The sequence below is a fragment of the Hippoglossus stenolepis genome, chromosome 10, assembly GCF_022539355.2.
Source record: "Hippoglossus stenolepis isolate QCI-W04-F060 chromosome 10, HSTE1.2, whole genome shotgun sequence".
NCBI classification, from domain to species: domain Eukaryota; kingdom Metazoa; phylum Chordata; class Actinopteri; order Pleuronectiformes; family Pleuronectidae; genus Hippoglossus; species Hippoglossus stenolepis.
The window spans coordinates 23,392,030-23,406,741 of record NC_061492.1 but is presented as its reverse complement, the minus strand read 5'-3'; the positions used below and the strand labels follow the sequence as shown (position 1 = coordinate 23,406,741).

At 43.2% G+C, this 14,712-nt stretch overlaps 5 protein-coding genes across 5 annotated transcripts in view; 4 read left to right on the top strand and 1 right to left on the bottom strand.

The window, feature by feature from the left end:
* The window catches only part of LOC118116027 (histone H1-like), a 444,527-nt gene that overhangs the window by 89,539 nt on the left and 340,276 nt on the right, over positions 1–14,712 (top strand). The gene's annotated exons all lie outside the window — the stretch shown is intronic.
* Positions 532–974, top strand: LOC118116058 (histone H2B). Its single transcript, XM_035167367.2, has one exon. It carries the CDS (start codon positions 543–545, stop codon positions 915–917), a length of 375 nt encoding a protein of 124 aa, XP_035023258.1. The 5' UTR covers positions 532–542; the 3' UTR covers positions 918–974.
* Positions 5,018–5,486, bottom strand: LOC118103779 (histone H2A). Its single transcript, XM_035150879.2, has one exon. It carries the CDS (start codon positions 5,438–5,440, stop codon positions 5,054–5,056), a length of 387 nt encoding a protein of 128 aa, XP_035006770.1. The 5' UTR covers positions 5,441–5,486; the 3' UTR covers positions 5,018–5,053.
* On the top strand, positions 5,763–6,248 carry LOC118103778 (histone H3). Its single transcript, XM_035150878.2, has one exon. It carries the CDS (start codon positions 5,791–5,793, stop codon positions 6,199–6,201), a length of 411 nt encoding a protein of 136 aa, XP_035006769.1. The 5' UTR covers positions 5,763–5,790; the 3' UTR covers positions 6,202–6,248.
* LOC118104081 (histone H2B) lies at positions 8,963–9,414 on the top strand. The gene is given in 2 exon segments (XM_035151148.2): positions 8,963–9,187; positions 9,190–9,414. Coding segments are annotated over 2 exon segments (372 nt in total). The 5' UTR covers positions 8,963–8,973; the 3' UTR covers positions 9,348–9,414.

Sequence of the window (14,712 nt, the reverse complement as noted above, 5' to 3'; positions counted from 1 at the left end):
AAATGTCTGTGGCCACCACATATAAAACTGTTCCCTTTCTGTTGTTGTCTTGCTTTTGCCTCTTCATTGCACCTGTTGTCACTTTCATTTGCACCAAAACAGGTGAAATTGATTCACAATCACTTGTGCTTCCTAAATGGACAGATTGATAAACCTGAAGTCGAACTGACTTGGTGTTTTACTGTGACCATTAAGTGTTCCCTTAACATTTAGAGCTGTGTATTTATCAGGTTACTTTAGTTCAGATTGTTTTAAATGATACTAATGTGATACTAACATCAATAATAATAACATATATACTTTCAGACATCTTGCATTTCTTAACCCCCCAAATGTTCCAGTTGAGCTCTACAGTTCAACCTCTGTCAGCAGCAGAATAATGGACTCATGAACGTGGAGACACTCCCACGTGCTGTTACACTGACGCTCAACATTCAGCCAATGACAGAGAGGGAACGGCACAGATAGATTTACATGTGATGTGTTCAAATACAGCCTGGCCACTCACGTCTGTATTCATATGATCGAATAATATCGTGACGATGCCTGAACCAGCGAAGCCTGCGCCCAAGAAGGGCTCCAAGAAAGCGGTGGCGAAGGCCCCCGGTAAGGGCGGAAAGAAGAGGAGAAAGTCCAGGAAGGAGAGCTACGCCATCTACGTGTACAAGGTGCTGAAGCAGGTCCACCCCGACACTGGGATCTCCTCCAAGGCCATGGGCATCATGAACTGCTTCGTGAGCGACATCTTCGAGCGCATCGCCGGTGAGGCCTCTCGTCTGGCTCATTACAACAAGCGCTCCACCATCACCTCCAGGGAGATTCAGACCGCCGTCCGCCTGCTGCTGCCCGGGGAGCTGGCTAAACACGCCGTGTCTGAGGGCACCAAGGCCGTGACCAAGTACACCAGCTCCAAGTAAACGACTCTAAGGAGACATCACATCAAAGCAACGGCTCTTTTAAGAGCCACACACTTTCTCTATGGAGACAAACTGTCCTGACTCTAACGACATGTCCATCAATAGTAATAGTTTGTTCTGAATCATTTAAAAGACAATATGTTACAGTTATAAAGTTCTCATGTATTTGTACAGTGCTGTAATGCACTGGTGTCATCAACTGAACAAAAATAAGGAAAAAGTGAAAAGATACAGATCAGAAGAGTAGAATAACTTTGATATTTGAATATCTATTTAGTGTCCTAGTCCTGAGTGAATACTAATACAAATATGTTCTTGTTGCAGTAATTTCTAAAAAATAAATACAGAAATCCACACTGTGTACAGACTAAGCGGCAACAACCGGACTGAGCGATGAGGCCGATGCGGAAGTGCAAAAAGCTGCAGTTCACTGAGTGGCCACTTGAGGCTGGCTCCAAGGAGTCAATTCCCATTGACCTCCATGTTAAAAAGCTAGACTTTAGAGCAGAATTAAACCTGTTTAAAGCCTGGTTCAAAAAACGGTTTTAGTCTCAATCACTAATTTCTTCTTTCATGACAACTGTGAGGTGGGTGAGTTTTTTCCTAACTAGCTCATTTAGATGATATAGAGGTTTGACATTGTGCACAATTAACACTTGATGGACAGGTGACGTCACCGTTTGCTCGTCACTCCAGCTCCTAGCCTGTAGTCTGCTCGGCTTCATCTGAGCTAACAGGCTAATCCCCGTCACTGAACACAACCTGAGTCTGTGGAGAAGTTTTCAGTTTTCAGTCACATATCGGCTAGCTCCACTAGCATCCAGGCAAGATACCAGCAGTAATGGCGATGCTAACAGGAGCGACGGGAGTTATTAAACCGACACAACACCGACATTAACCGGTCCACACGGCAGAGAGAAGCGTTAGAGTTTCTGGGGATAAATCATTTAAACCGAAGGAGACTGTGTGTTTAGAGAATAAGCTCCACCCCGTAAATTGTCTAACGTTATGTAAAGTTGTTTTGCTCGTTAATGTCAGTAACTTAAAGGGGACATTGTATGCCCATTTTACCACAAGTTGATATGGTTCCTTGGGGTCTTAATGAAATGTCTGTAACATACTTTGGTCAAAATACCACAAGGATCATTTAAAACAGCACCCTTTTTACCCTGTATAAAACAGCCCTCCACAGAGTGACCTGTTTTGGGTGCCTGTTCCTTTAAATGCTAATGAGCCAGCTCCCCCCTCCCCCCTCGATTTTAAACGATATAAATTACATATTTTATATGATATAAATTATCAAATATGCATCCCATACTTTGTATTCCCCTTCTGTTGTCCTGGAGTTTTAATTTTCGCAATCACATAATTAAATGTCCCCCTCTGCCCATCCACTACAAGCACACAAGCAGACAGACAGAGAGAAAAAGAGAGGGGGGGGGCTATGAAGACCATCATTTACCCCCGAACCCCGACATTCAACGGGTACAACAACAAGCGGAGAAAGCAGAATCGCGGGCTGACCTTATATATACAGTCTATGGGGCTGACCAGCGCGGAGAAATGCATGTCCCGTGTGTACAGCCAGGCGGCTGCGCACTTGAGAACGGCGCTGCGCTGCCTCGCAGCGGCGCTTCCGCGTCCGGTGTAAACCCGGCGTAACGAGTGGGGGGGCTCTGTGTGTTTGTGCCAGTGTTACAGTAGTGCTGAACACTGCGGAAGTCTTCCACACTGCTGGCTGTGTGGCGTTGACACAAATTCCAGCTCACGCATGGGAGAGCGAGCGGTCGCGCCCGAGCAGCTGCTGCAGCCTCCCAGTCCCAACGATCCAGACAAATGCCACATGTGAGTGAATCGCGGGCTGACCAGCGCGAGAAATGCTCGTCCCGTGTGAACAGCCAGGCGGCTGCGTGCTTGGGAACGGCGCTGCGCTGCCTCGCAGCCTCGCTGCCCCCGGTGTAAACCCGGCGTAACGAGTGTGGGGGGACGGGGGATGAGGTGGGGGTGGGCCAAGGCCATGTAGGGAGACTTCCAGTGCCTTGTTACGACACAAAACCCAGGAAGCTCAATCGAGTCACTCAAGCATGACGTTTCTGACTTAGAGGAACTATAACAAAACGCGCGAGTGTTTTTTTCCCAGAGTTTTTGGGTTGGTAGACATGCCAGATACCCACATTAACCTGTAGAAGCACTAACAAAGTGGAATTTGCATGCTATGTCCCCTTTAAGTTTTAATGTTATTGTTCTATAAATAACAGTTTGAAACCCGTTGAGCGGGACTTTTTTATTGTGGCTGTACGTTAAAGTAACTTTGAAATTAAATAGTTTAATTTGACCACAAACACATTATTATTCTGCAGAAACCGATTTACTGTGATCGACTGAAACGGGAGTATTTAACGTCACTTCTGCATTTTAAGATCAGCTGTTTAAAGAAGTGTTACGTCTCTTAACGCTCTTTGTTCAGAGTGTCGATGTGTTGTAATGTGTTACAGTGAAAACTAAACTTCATTCAGTTTTTACATCGTTAATCTTCAGCAGACTTTACTGAATTTGTCATTCGTGTGTTAAATAAGTGAACATGCAGAATAATGCATTAGGATATATGGAAATAAATAATAGTTAGTGTAACTTTACTCACATAGAGAACCTGAGGCTGATGTCCACCACCTATTTCCTAAGATAAAGTGAAATGAAGTGATTATGATCTGAGGAACTAATAAACTATTATTTTTATCTTGTAAGTCTGTGAAAGTGTTAACCTGGCACATGTATGACTTTACATATCTGTGTATTTGTGTTGACTTTTCCTCTAGGTGACTCAGACAGCCTGCACCTGTGGATGTCCAACAGGACTGAACATTGAGAGTCATCACTTTAGCACTGACTCCAGGTACAGACCTGTTTTCATAACTGACAAACAATCAAAGCAAAGTATTGTACATTAGACAATGCATTAAATTATATATAAATTACTTTTAATGTGTAAGAACTCCATACTGCACATTCACTGTCTTGTGTTACCACCTGGCTCAAGGCTGGCAGCAAAAAGGGAGGTCACACACAGATCTATCAATCAAAAGTAAATTATTTAACTCAACTCATACATCTTATTAATTAACTGGTGAGGTGTGTAAGTATGAAGGACATCAGTTGTGTGAGAACTGTGGATGAGTGAGAATATAATGTGATGTGTAGTGGTAGAAAAACATTTGTTATTTTCGGCTCTGAGAGGACATGTAGTAACATCAGGAAGCCAACAGATGGCGCTGCTCTCCAGATATGTGAACCGGAACCACGTCCACTACCAGATGAACTCTCCTACATGTCCTGTCAGAAGCTTTGTTTTCCAGTAGCTCAGCTGCTCCTGTTTTATTGCAGCTACTTGTCTGTTCTGAGTCATAAAAATGAGCTCTGTAGCAGCATCAACTTGATCAGTGGCTGTCATTAAACTAAAGTATTGATGAACTGTCATCAGACACTGCAACACCAACAGAGGGAAAGTCACGTGGTTATATTTACGAACAGGGAGAAGAGGGTTTTTCCAGGTGACGTTTTTCTCAGATTTATGATTAAAACATAAATTAATTTGTTACGACAAATATCAATAGATCTTATGTGAAATCAAATCTAAGTAACCCCCACCTGACGATTGTTTTTCCAAACTTGGCTAAGGCCCTGCTTGGGTGTTTCCACATATGGTCATTAACGGTGTTAATTTTCTTCATGCCGAATGTGAAGAGGTTGAAAACTGCATTTCATCTGTTGTACCCACACTACTTTCTTTCAGTAGACAAATGTTAAAATGTGTCGTTTTTGCATTCATACTGTACATCTTGACAGAGGTATGCAGGTCCCTTTAATGCCGTGGATCCATGTACCTTAGGCGTATTGAAATTTGAAGTGTGTATTATTTATATTAACACTTCCAGCTGAGTGCTGGTTTCCTCACTAAATGACAGGAACATCTTACACAGAAATGTACACGAATGAACACGTATAGAATGCTAAAATGACTTATGGTGTACTTGTGTATTTTACAAGTTGGTGTGTGACATGAGGAGATTTGCTCTCTACCAGAGGAGTGTATGGCTCTTAAAAGAGCCTTTGTGTCGGTGGTTTCAAGCAGCTTTGCTTTACTTGGACTTGGGGGCCTTCTCGGTCTTCTTGGGCAACAGAACAGCCTGGATGTTGGGCAGCACGCCGCCCTGAGCGATGGTCACTCCGCCCAGGAGTTTGTTGAGCTCCTCGTCGTTGCGGACGGCCAGCTGCAGGTGGCGGGGGATGATACGGCTCTTCTTGTTGTCGCGGGCGGCGTTTCCAGCCAGCTCCAGGATCTCAGCGGTCAGGTACTCCAGCACAGCCGCCAGGTAGACGGGGGCGCCGGCACCAACGCGATGTGCGTAGTTGCCTTTACGCAGCAGCCTGTGGACACGACCGACGGGGAACTGGAGCCCAGCGCGGGACGAGCGAGTCTTTGCCTTCGCTCTGGCCTTTCCGCCGGTTTTACCTCTGCCAGACATTATGGATGAAGCTTGTTTCCTAAGACACGTCAAGAGAAACTGCTGTGAACAGCTCGAACCCTCCTTTATATATCCGCGGAGCGAGCGGGACGGTTCATGCCAGACCAACCAGAATAGAAGCCTCCAGCAGAGCAGCGGAGGACGGCCTGCACTTTCCTCCAATAAGCAGCGGGGACTCAGGCGGTGGGTCGCTCCTTTGGGCGGCGCTGAGCTCCAGGAGGAGCCTCTCACCAATCAGGACCCGGGGATCTGAAGCAGCGGCACCATTTCACGGCTGGCTCCGCAGTTTAAAAGCAGAGTGTCGCGTCTCTGTCTCACATTTTCTCCCGATCAGAGACACAAGAAACAAAATGGCAAGAACCAAGCAGACCGCGCGTAAATCCACCGGAGGCAAAGCCCCCAGGAAGCAACTGGCCACCAAGGCTGCTCGTAAGAGCGCCCCGGCCACCGGCGGCGTGAAGAAGCCTCACCGTTACAGGCCCGGTACCGTGGCTCTGAGAGAGATCCGTCGCTACCAGAAATCGACGGAGCTGCTGATCCGCAAGCTGCCCTTCCAGCGCCTGGTCAGAGAAATCGCTCAGGATTTCAAGACCGACCTGCGCTTCCAGAGCTCCGCTGTCATGGCTCTGCAGGAGGCCAGCGAGGCTTACCTGGTCGGCCTGTTTGAGGACACCAACCTGTGCGCCATCCACGCCAAGAGGGTTACCATCATGCCCAAGGACATACAGCTGGCCCGCCGCATCCGCGGAGAGAGAGCTTAAACTGCTGCTGCTCCACTGACGATAACAACGGCTCTTTTAAGAGCCACTTCACTGCACTCAAGACAAAACTCCTCCGCTGCTCTCACTAGTTACTGACTGTTCATACATATAATACACTATAAAGAATTGACTGCAGAATTTAAAGTAAATATCTCGCCAATAAAGTTCACATCAAAGTACTACACGAATTAGTCTAATTTCTGTTAAGTAACTACAGTATATTACAAGAAATATTTTTACAGGCTTTAACATTTGTCTGTATTTTAGTTTTACAACATTGCTTTAACAACAGCAATCAGCTTCTAGTATTTCACAATACTATATACAAAACAGTTTAAATATTTGTTACATTAGTAGCTTTGCAAATAATACACAAGTATGCAGACTAAGACCCGTCTTCCTATTAATCCAATATTCATTAAAATTGCTGCTTTCACTTCACCTGTTAAATGGAACCAGAGTCAGAACTGCAATGAAATAAAATGTTTATTTTAACTGAGTTGAGTTCTAAAATACATGTGTCAACTTCAGGAACCTGAGATGACCTTGCTTTTTCTGAGAAACTGATCTACTCAGTGCAAATATTTGTCAAACAGTTTAAGTTATTTAAAAAGAGGCCTTTAGTAAAACATTCCAATTGTTTTGAAAGACAAACATGTCCCCCAGGGATTGGAGCCCTTATAAATATGTGAAATATTTGCAGCCTTGAACATGATTGTAACAGTGGCATTACAGGCCTTCATCAACAGAACATTCATACCCCACTGATATAGACTGGTAATGGAAAAGATGAAGTATTACTGAATGCTGTCCACACAAATATCACTAGTATCAGGACACTATTATTTCAATACAATTATATTTGCATTGATGCATCTTACAAACAGCAACATTGTTTTCCAAGTCAACCATATCAAAGTCTTTTTCCCACTCGTTTCTCTCCTAAAATGAGTTCAAAAGTTCCACAGCTCCACCAAAACCCGTTTCTCAGCTGCTCCACAAGTTTGTTCAGAGAGACCGAGTAAAAACAAGCACCTGCTGATGATCCCTTTGTATTAAAGTCAAGTTATTGTGCAGGCAGCAAACACACTGCTGATGGACGAGGCTCATGGTGAAGCCAGACTTCCTATCAGAGCCGTGAACGTGTCATGCTGAGGATGCTGGGGAGTCATTCTATAATTAGGGCTACATTTCATGTCCATGGGGTGAATTTATAAATTTTACTAAATATTCACTTCAAGCGATGATCAAATCAATATTGGGGAACATTTCTCTTTCATTTAATGACAAACAGTCAACAGGTTCCATCATCAAACGCAACAGAAACAATCGACGACATCGAATAAATGCAAACACCAGATCAAACCTAAATAAAACTGTTGAAGTGCAGCACCTAAACATAAAAAAACAGCTCTGTCCATGGTCCTGATACAATGTATCAAATGTATCAGTTTAATATTTTTAGCCTTTGTCAGACCTGGTTTTAACTTTAGCTCCAAGTATAGGTGTGAACACACCAAAGCAGGGCCATAGCAAAGGTTGGAAAAACATGTTGATTTGACATGTTCTGAAGTTATCCAAGTTTATAGTTTTATTTTTATACAGTTAAAATATATGTTGTAGTGTGTGTCTGCTGGTATTTATTTATATTCTGCTTTGGGTCTTTGTGGCTTGTTGTTTGCGACAGTTGTGGAGCCTGTAGTGGAGGTTAGTGCACATGCGTAGTTATATATTGTTGACCGCATTGATATCGTCTGGTGTCCGCGAAGTCTGTGGAGGAGTGGATCAACACAAGTTCTTGACCGTGACACCGTGATATATGATAATGCGACCTGCAACGGGCAGTGTGACGATGGACATGTAACGGATACTTGGACTTTACACATCACCAAGTCGGTAATGGACAGAGATAAGATGTATTTAAAAGCCGTTTGCTGGAACCATGCAAATAAACCCTTTCAAGTTTTTCCCGGCCTCCGGTTGAAGTGTGTTGACGTTGGGTTTTCACAACAAGGCCAGAAGTATATCTGTTGGACACGAGTCAAACTTGATTATCACTCTGCAGGCTGACATTAAGTGGCCTATTGAAACGTGGAGCGAGGTAAAACAGCCAATACACCTGATGCTACCTGATTGGACTGCAGGGACCGCCTCATGCTACAGGTAGTGACAAGGACACTAGCAGAACACAAAACTAGAGAAGAATCAGTCAGGAAGGATGAGGAGAGAGCAAATGTCTGTGGCCACCACATATAAAACTGTTCCCTTTCTGTTGTTGTCTTGCTTTTGTCTCTTCATTGCACCTGTTGTCACTTTCATTTGCACCAAAACAGGTGAAATCGATTCACAATCACTTGTGCTTCCTAAATGGACAGATTGATAAACCTGAAGTCGAACTGACTTGGTGTTTTACTGTGACCATTAAGTGTTCCCTTAACATTTAGAGCTGTGTATTTATCAGGTTACTTTAATTCAGTTTGTTTTAAATGATACTAATGTGATACTAACATAAATAATAATAACATATATACTTTCAGACATCTTGCATTTCTTAACCCCCCAAATGTTCCAGTTGAGCTCTACAGTTCAACCTCTGTCAGCAGCAGAATAATGGACTCATGAACATGGAGACACTCCCACGTGCTGTTACACTGACGCTCAACATTCAGCCAATGACAGAGAGGGAAGGGCACAGATAGATTACATGTGATGTGTTCAAATACAGCCTGGCCACTGACGTCTGAATTCATTTGATCGACTAATATCGTGACGATGCCTGAACCAGCGAAGCCTGCGCCCAAGAAGGGCTCCAAGAAAGCGGTGGCGAAGGCCCCCGGTAAGGCCGGAAAGAAGAGGAGAAAGTCCAGGAAGGAGAGCTACGCCATCTACGTGTACAAGGTGCTGAAGCAGGTCCACCCCGACACTGGGATCTCCTCCAAGGCCATGGGCATCATGAACTGCTTCGTGAGCGACATCTTCGAGCGCATCGCGGTGAGGCCTCCTGTCTGGCTCATTACAACAAGCGCTCCACCATCACCTCCAGGGAGATTCAGACCGCCGTCCGCCTGCTGCTGCCCGGGGAGCTGGCTAAACACGCCGTGTCTGAGGGCACCAAGGCCGTGACCAAGTACACCAGCTCCAAGTAAACGACTCTAAGGAGACATCAAAGCAACGGCTCTTTTAAGAGCCACACACTTTCTCTATGGAGACAAACTGTCCCGACTCTAACTACATGTCCATCAATAGTAATGAATAGTAATAGTTTGTTCTGAATCATTTAAGAGACATTGCTGTAATAAACTGGTGTCATTAACTGTCGTTTAAATAATGTAATTATGAAAAGATACAGAGCAGAAGACTAGAATCACTTTGACATTTGAATATCTACTTAGTGTCTAAGTCCTAGTCCTGAGTGAATACTAATTGAAATGTGTTCTTGTTGCAGTAATTTCTAAAAAACAAGTTCACAAATACTGAATTCAGAAATCCACACTGTGTACAGACTAAGCGGCAACAACCGGACTGAGCGATGAGGCCGATGCGGAAGTGCAAAAAGCTGCAGTTCACTGAGTGGCCACTTGAGGCTGGCTCCAAGAAGGAGTCAATTCCCATTGACCTCCATGTTAAAAAGCTAGACTTTAGAGCAGAATTAAACCTGTTTAAAGCCTGGTTAAAAAACGGTTTTAGTCCCAATCAGTAAGTTCTTCTTTCATGACAACTGTGAGGCAGGTGAGTTTTTTTTCCTTCTAACTAGCTCATTTAGATGATATAGAGGTTTGACATTGTGCATAGGTATCACTTGATGGACAGGTGACGTCACTGTTTGCTCGTCACTCCAGCTCCTAGCCTGTAGTCTGCTCGGCTTCATCTGAGCTAACAGGCTAATCCCCGTCACTGAACACAACCTGAGTCTGTGGAGAAGTTTTCAGTCACATATCGGATGAATAATAATATTGTTGTTCAGCTGCGTCCTGACGTCTGTGGTCAAATATAGTGTTATTGAGATTTTGTTATTTATGTGTTAGTAGTGATGAGCAGGTCTCTGTACCTGGCTTGTTAGCTTAGCTAGGCTAGCCTGCAGGCAAGAAACCAGCAGTAATTGCAGGGCTTGGTTGCACTGGTGCGCCTAACCTTTTCATTTAGATGCACCACAACATATTTTAGGTGCACCCAATATTTAATTTTCAGCATCCCTTCCCATAGACATAGGTAAATCCATATCTAATTATGTAAATTATTCTTAACAGGAGCAATGGCATAGAATTTGCTTTAATTTAATCACAGAGCACAAAAAATTGTGACGATAAACAAACTTGAAAAACTCAAATAAATAGATAAACCACATAAATATAACTCAAACAAAAGGATGCGGCAATAGATGATTTCACAATCTTTCGTGGAAATGTCTGTGTCTCAATCACAAATGAAATGTACATGGAATTCGCGATCTTGAGAGACATGGTTTATATGAGTCAGCGATCACTCCGATGAACTGTGTGCAGGCAGTGTCATTGCAGGAGGCATTTAACCCTTTATTTTTCATGAGGATTATCAGTGATTTGAATTTAGTGAAGGGCACCTCCTCTTTGGCTATATTGTAAGCAGTGTTAAATTTGATCATTTTTAGTAGGCTCTGGATCTTGATCTGGCCCCGAATCGGATGAAGTGCAGGTGTAACAAGTGGAACGACATCCGTTGAGGATGTCGGGTCTGCGCTGGGCATTTCAATCTTGAGGACAGGTGCACCGGGCACCGCAGAATTTTTCTTGATGAAAAAATAATCAATTGTTTTCTTCATTGTGAATATATACCCTTTTTTTACGTTTGTTCTCTCGTTTTGTGTTATGTTTGCCTACAAGGAATGTGGGTGTAGTCGACACAGCGTGCTCTTAACCCTTTAGTAACGCACATTGCGCATGTGCTCACATTAAGCGCGCAACGCCTGTCTGTGAGTGTGTGCATAAAATTCCCGCTATACGCCGACAAAATAATCATTATTAATCAATCACTTTTAGGCAAATGTCCAAACACCCAGTTGTTTTTCATTTAAAAATTTTTTTGGGGACCTGATGAATTTCAGGCGCACTGGTGCAACCAATTTAAATATTTAGTTGCACTCATGAGCACTGTGCGACTAGAATCATTCGTTTGTTAAATAAGTGAACATTCAGAATAATGTATTTGTCTGTCACATGAAATAAATAATAGTTAAATAATAGTGGAACTTTACTAACATAGACAGTCACATAGAGAACCTGAGGCTGATGTCCACCACCTATTTCCTAAGATAAAGTGAAATGAAATGATTATGATCTGATGAACTCTGAAGTAATAAACTTTTATTTTTATCTTGTAAGTCTGTGAAAGTGTTAACCTGGCACATGTATGACTTTACATATCTGTGTATTTGTGTTGAGTTTTCCTCTAGGTGACTCAGACAGCCTGCACCTGTGGATGTCCAACAGGACTGAGCACTGAGAGTCATCACTTCAGCACTGACTCCAGGTACAGACCTGTTTTCATAACTGACAAACAATCAAAGCAAAGTATTGTACATAATACATTAAATTATATATGCAATACTTTTAATGGTTAAGAACTCCATACTGCACATTCACTGTCTTGGTAGTACACTGTTTAATCCAAAACACTTTTATGCCATACTTTTATGTTTCCTGTCATTTAATTAGGGACGGACGAGCCTGAAGGACACAGCTGTGCTGACCGTGTTCTGTCTCTTATGGCAAAGAAGAAAAATAAAACACTTGGTATTTATCTAAAGTGTCAAATTAGAAAGTAAAAGATGAACATGGTTCTGATAACAGTGTTCTTTTTTTAACCAACCATAATGAATATAGAAATTGACTCAATATTATCCATGACACTTAGCAATGACTGCCAACTGTAAGCAGTTGCAGTTCATCTTTAGTTGAGGGAGGTAAACATGAAGTGTTGTGCAGATGAAGCTGGTGCAGGTCGTCCTCATGTTGACCAGCCTGAAGCTGCCGATCTCCACCATGTTGCTGCTGCCACAGTGGATGATGAGGACATCAGGTGCTTCATGTAATGAAAAGAAGAAAATCACTATAAATGATCTTTTATGCTGAAATCACTGTCACATCGGTCGGACAACGTAGAACAAAGGAGAAACACCTCAGATTAAAGACACTCTGTAAATACCTTTTTAAAAATATTGTACAATACAAATAATAATAATTACAATACTTTTGACACATGTAATATTAGCTGTGTTAAGCAGCCAAGACTGGTACTTACAGTTTATTCTGTGTTCAGCAGGTGGAAGCACCACAGATTTCAGCCAGATCTGACGTACTGAAAGAAATAAACATTGTACAAATATATCAAATATCTTTCTACCTCATCTGTAATATTCAAGGTGATAAATTCTCACAGTGCTGTTGATAACAGTCCACATCAAGTCCCTCCACTTCTCTCTGTGTGAAAACAGATAAATATGTAATAAATATGACAACTGCTTACAACAGTGGTGAGTGGAGATTAAAATCACATCTAAACTGTCATTACACATCTGCACTGAGTCTAATTCACTGTAAATTCCATAACAGGCTAAATAAACAAGGTGGTAATAGTAATGGTGGTTATACGAGCCTGTATCAGAACATTTGTGAAACATATAGTTACTATCACATGCAACTTACACATGTAGCTTATTGATATTAACTTCTAATTACAATCAAGTGACAACGAAACACACTAAAGTGAAGTGAAAATTAGACTGAGGTAGTTAACTTGCTTCAATCTGTTCATTAGACATGTTAAATAAAAGGTAAATTACCACAATTACATATTAAAAACGACTTGAGGCATGTAAGCATATGTAGTATGATTATGATAATAGATAAATCAATAGGTTTTGTTGTTGTAAAGTTTCAGGGTAACTTACCTCTGGTTAAGTCCGTTGTGATGACCGCTAGCATCCTGAAGCAACAACACCGCAGCGCTAACCAGTTAGTAACAGCAGGTAGCATGTAGCCTAGCTCCTTAGCCTGAGCTAATCAGGTAACGTTGAGCTCTGTGGGCGTGGCTCAGTTGTCGGTCGTCAGCCAGCCCACCTTAGCTCCACTCGCGCTCCTCCTTTTTGCCCATTTATGGGTGAGCCAGGAACTAGGAGGAGTCAGGCTCCGGCAAGATGGCGCCGGGTGAAACGTCCACTGAGAGCCTCATTTTCACTCTTCAGAACCCAACGGGTGACGTCACGGACACTATGTCCATCTTTATATACAGTCTATGGTATAGACACAACACAAATATAAAATTATATCCATGAACTTTAAGGCAACAAATGTTCCCACATTCCCGTGATACACCAAGTAAAGTCCGGTGATCTGAACACTGCTGGAAGTTTGTATCAAGGAGTAAGGAAACGTTTGAGGCTTTGTGTGATGAGTCTGCTAATGACAATGGATTTATTGGTTCTGTTGGTGAGGACTTGATGTAAGGACTGTACATGAAGAACTTATTCTTTTAACCGGTTCTGATTCCAGCTCTGCTCCAGGTGTGTCTGCTAAAACACGGCTCAGACGACTTCTCTCTCTTAATGTCCTTTAATTTGGCAACAGCACAGTACAACATATGCCTATGAAAGGCAGAATATGGGTGGGAATGCGTGTGGTTCTACAAGAAGAAATGATACAAAATACAATGATAAGAATTATGGAAGGGATAAACAGTGCGGTTGTTGGTTGGGACTCTTATTTTGAAAGGGGGTTTTAACAGAAGGGGGTTCTGTGAAGAGAGAAGTTGTGAAATGTGACGGAGAATAAACGGGTGTGATGTCCCGAGTTCATGACCATCTCTCGTGTCCTTTTTCGGCTGAGGCCTGACATATAAGACAACAAAACGCTCGGCTACATTGGTGGCAGCGGTGGGATTCTGCCCACTCAAAGCCCATCGCAAGATAAGTGCACTGTGAAGACGAATGAAGCAGCTCATAAAGTTTTAGCAAGTTAGCTAATGTTATCCACAGCTAACCGACGTATCGCTAAAGTTGTGGACGGATATTCTGTGCCGTATTCCACGTGGAAATCCAGCGCTCTCCCTCACTATAGCAATAAGCGAGTGTTGGGATTGAAAGAACGACAACATAAATCAAGATGTGGAGGGGTGACGCTGATCCCCTGGACCACAAGGTGCAGTACGGAGACAGATCCATCGCAAGCAACGTCAGGATCGAGCTCCCGCTGCCTTTCACTGGGGAGGAAAAGGAAAGTTTCCCCTGCTGGGCTCGACAGTTTGAGGTGGCCGTGCAGGCTCTGGTGACCGGCGCGGGAGGTGACTTTGAGTATGAACTTGTCCAGATTTTACCAACCCGCCTGGCCAGAGCCGCGTTTCTCTTGTGGGATAGCCTGCCGAAGGCCGTTCAAACTGACTATTCTGCAGTAAAGGAGAAACTACAAGAGGCTTTTGGACAAAGACATTTTCTGGACCGCTTCAGAGCAAACCTCTCCGCTCGTCCTCGAGCTTTAGGTG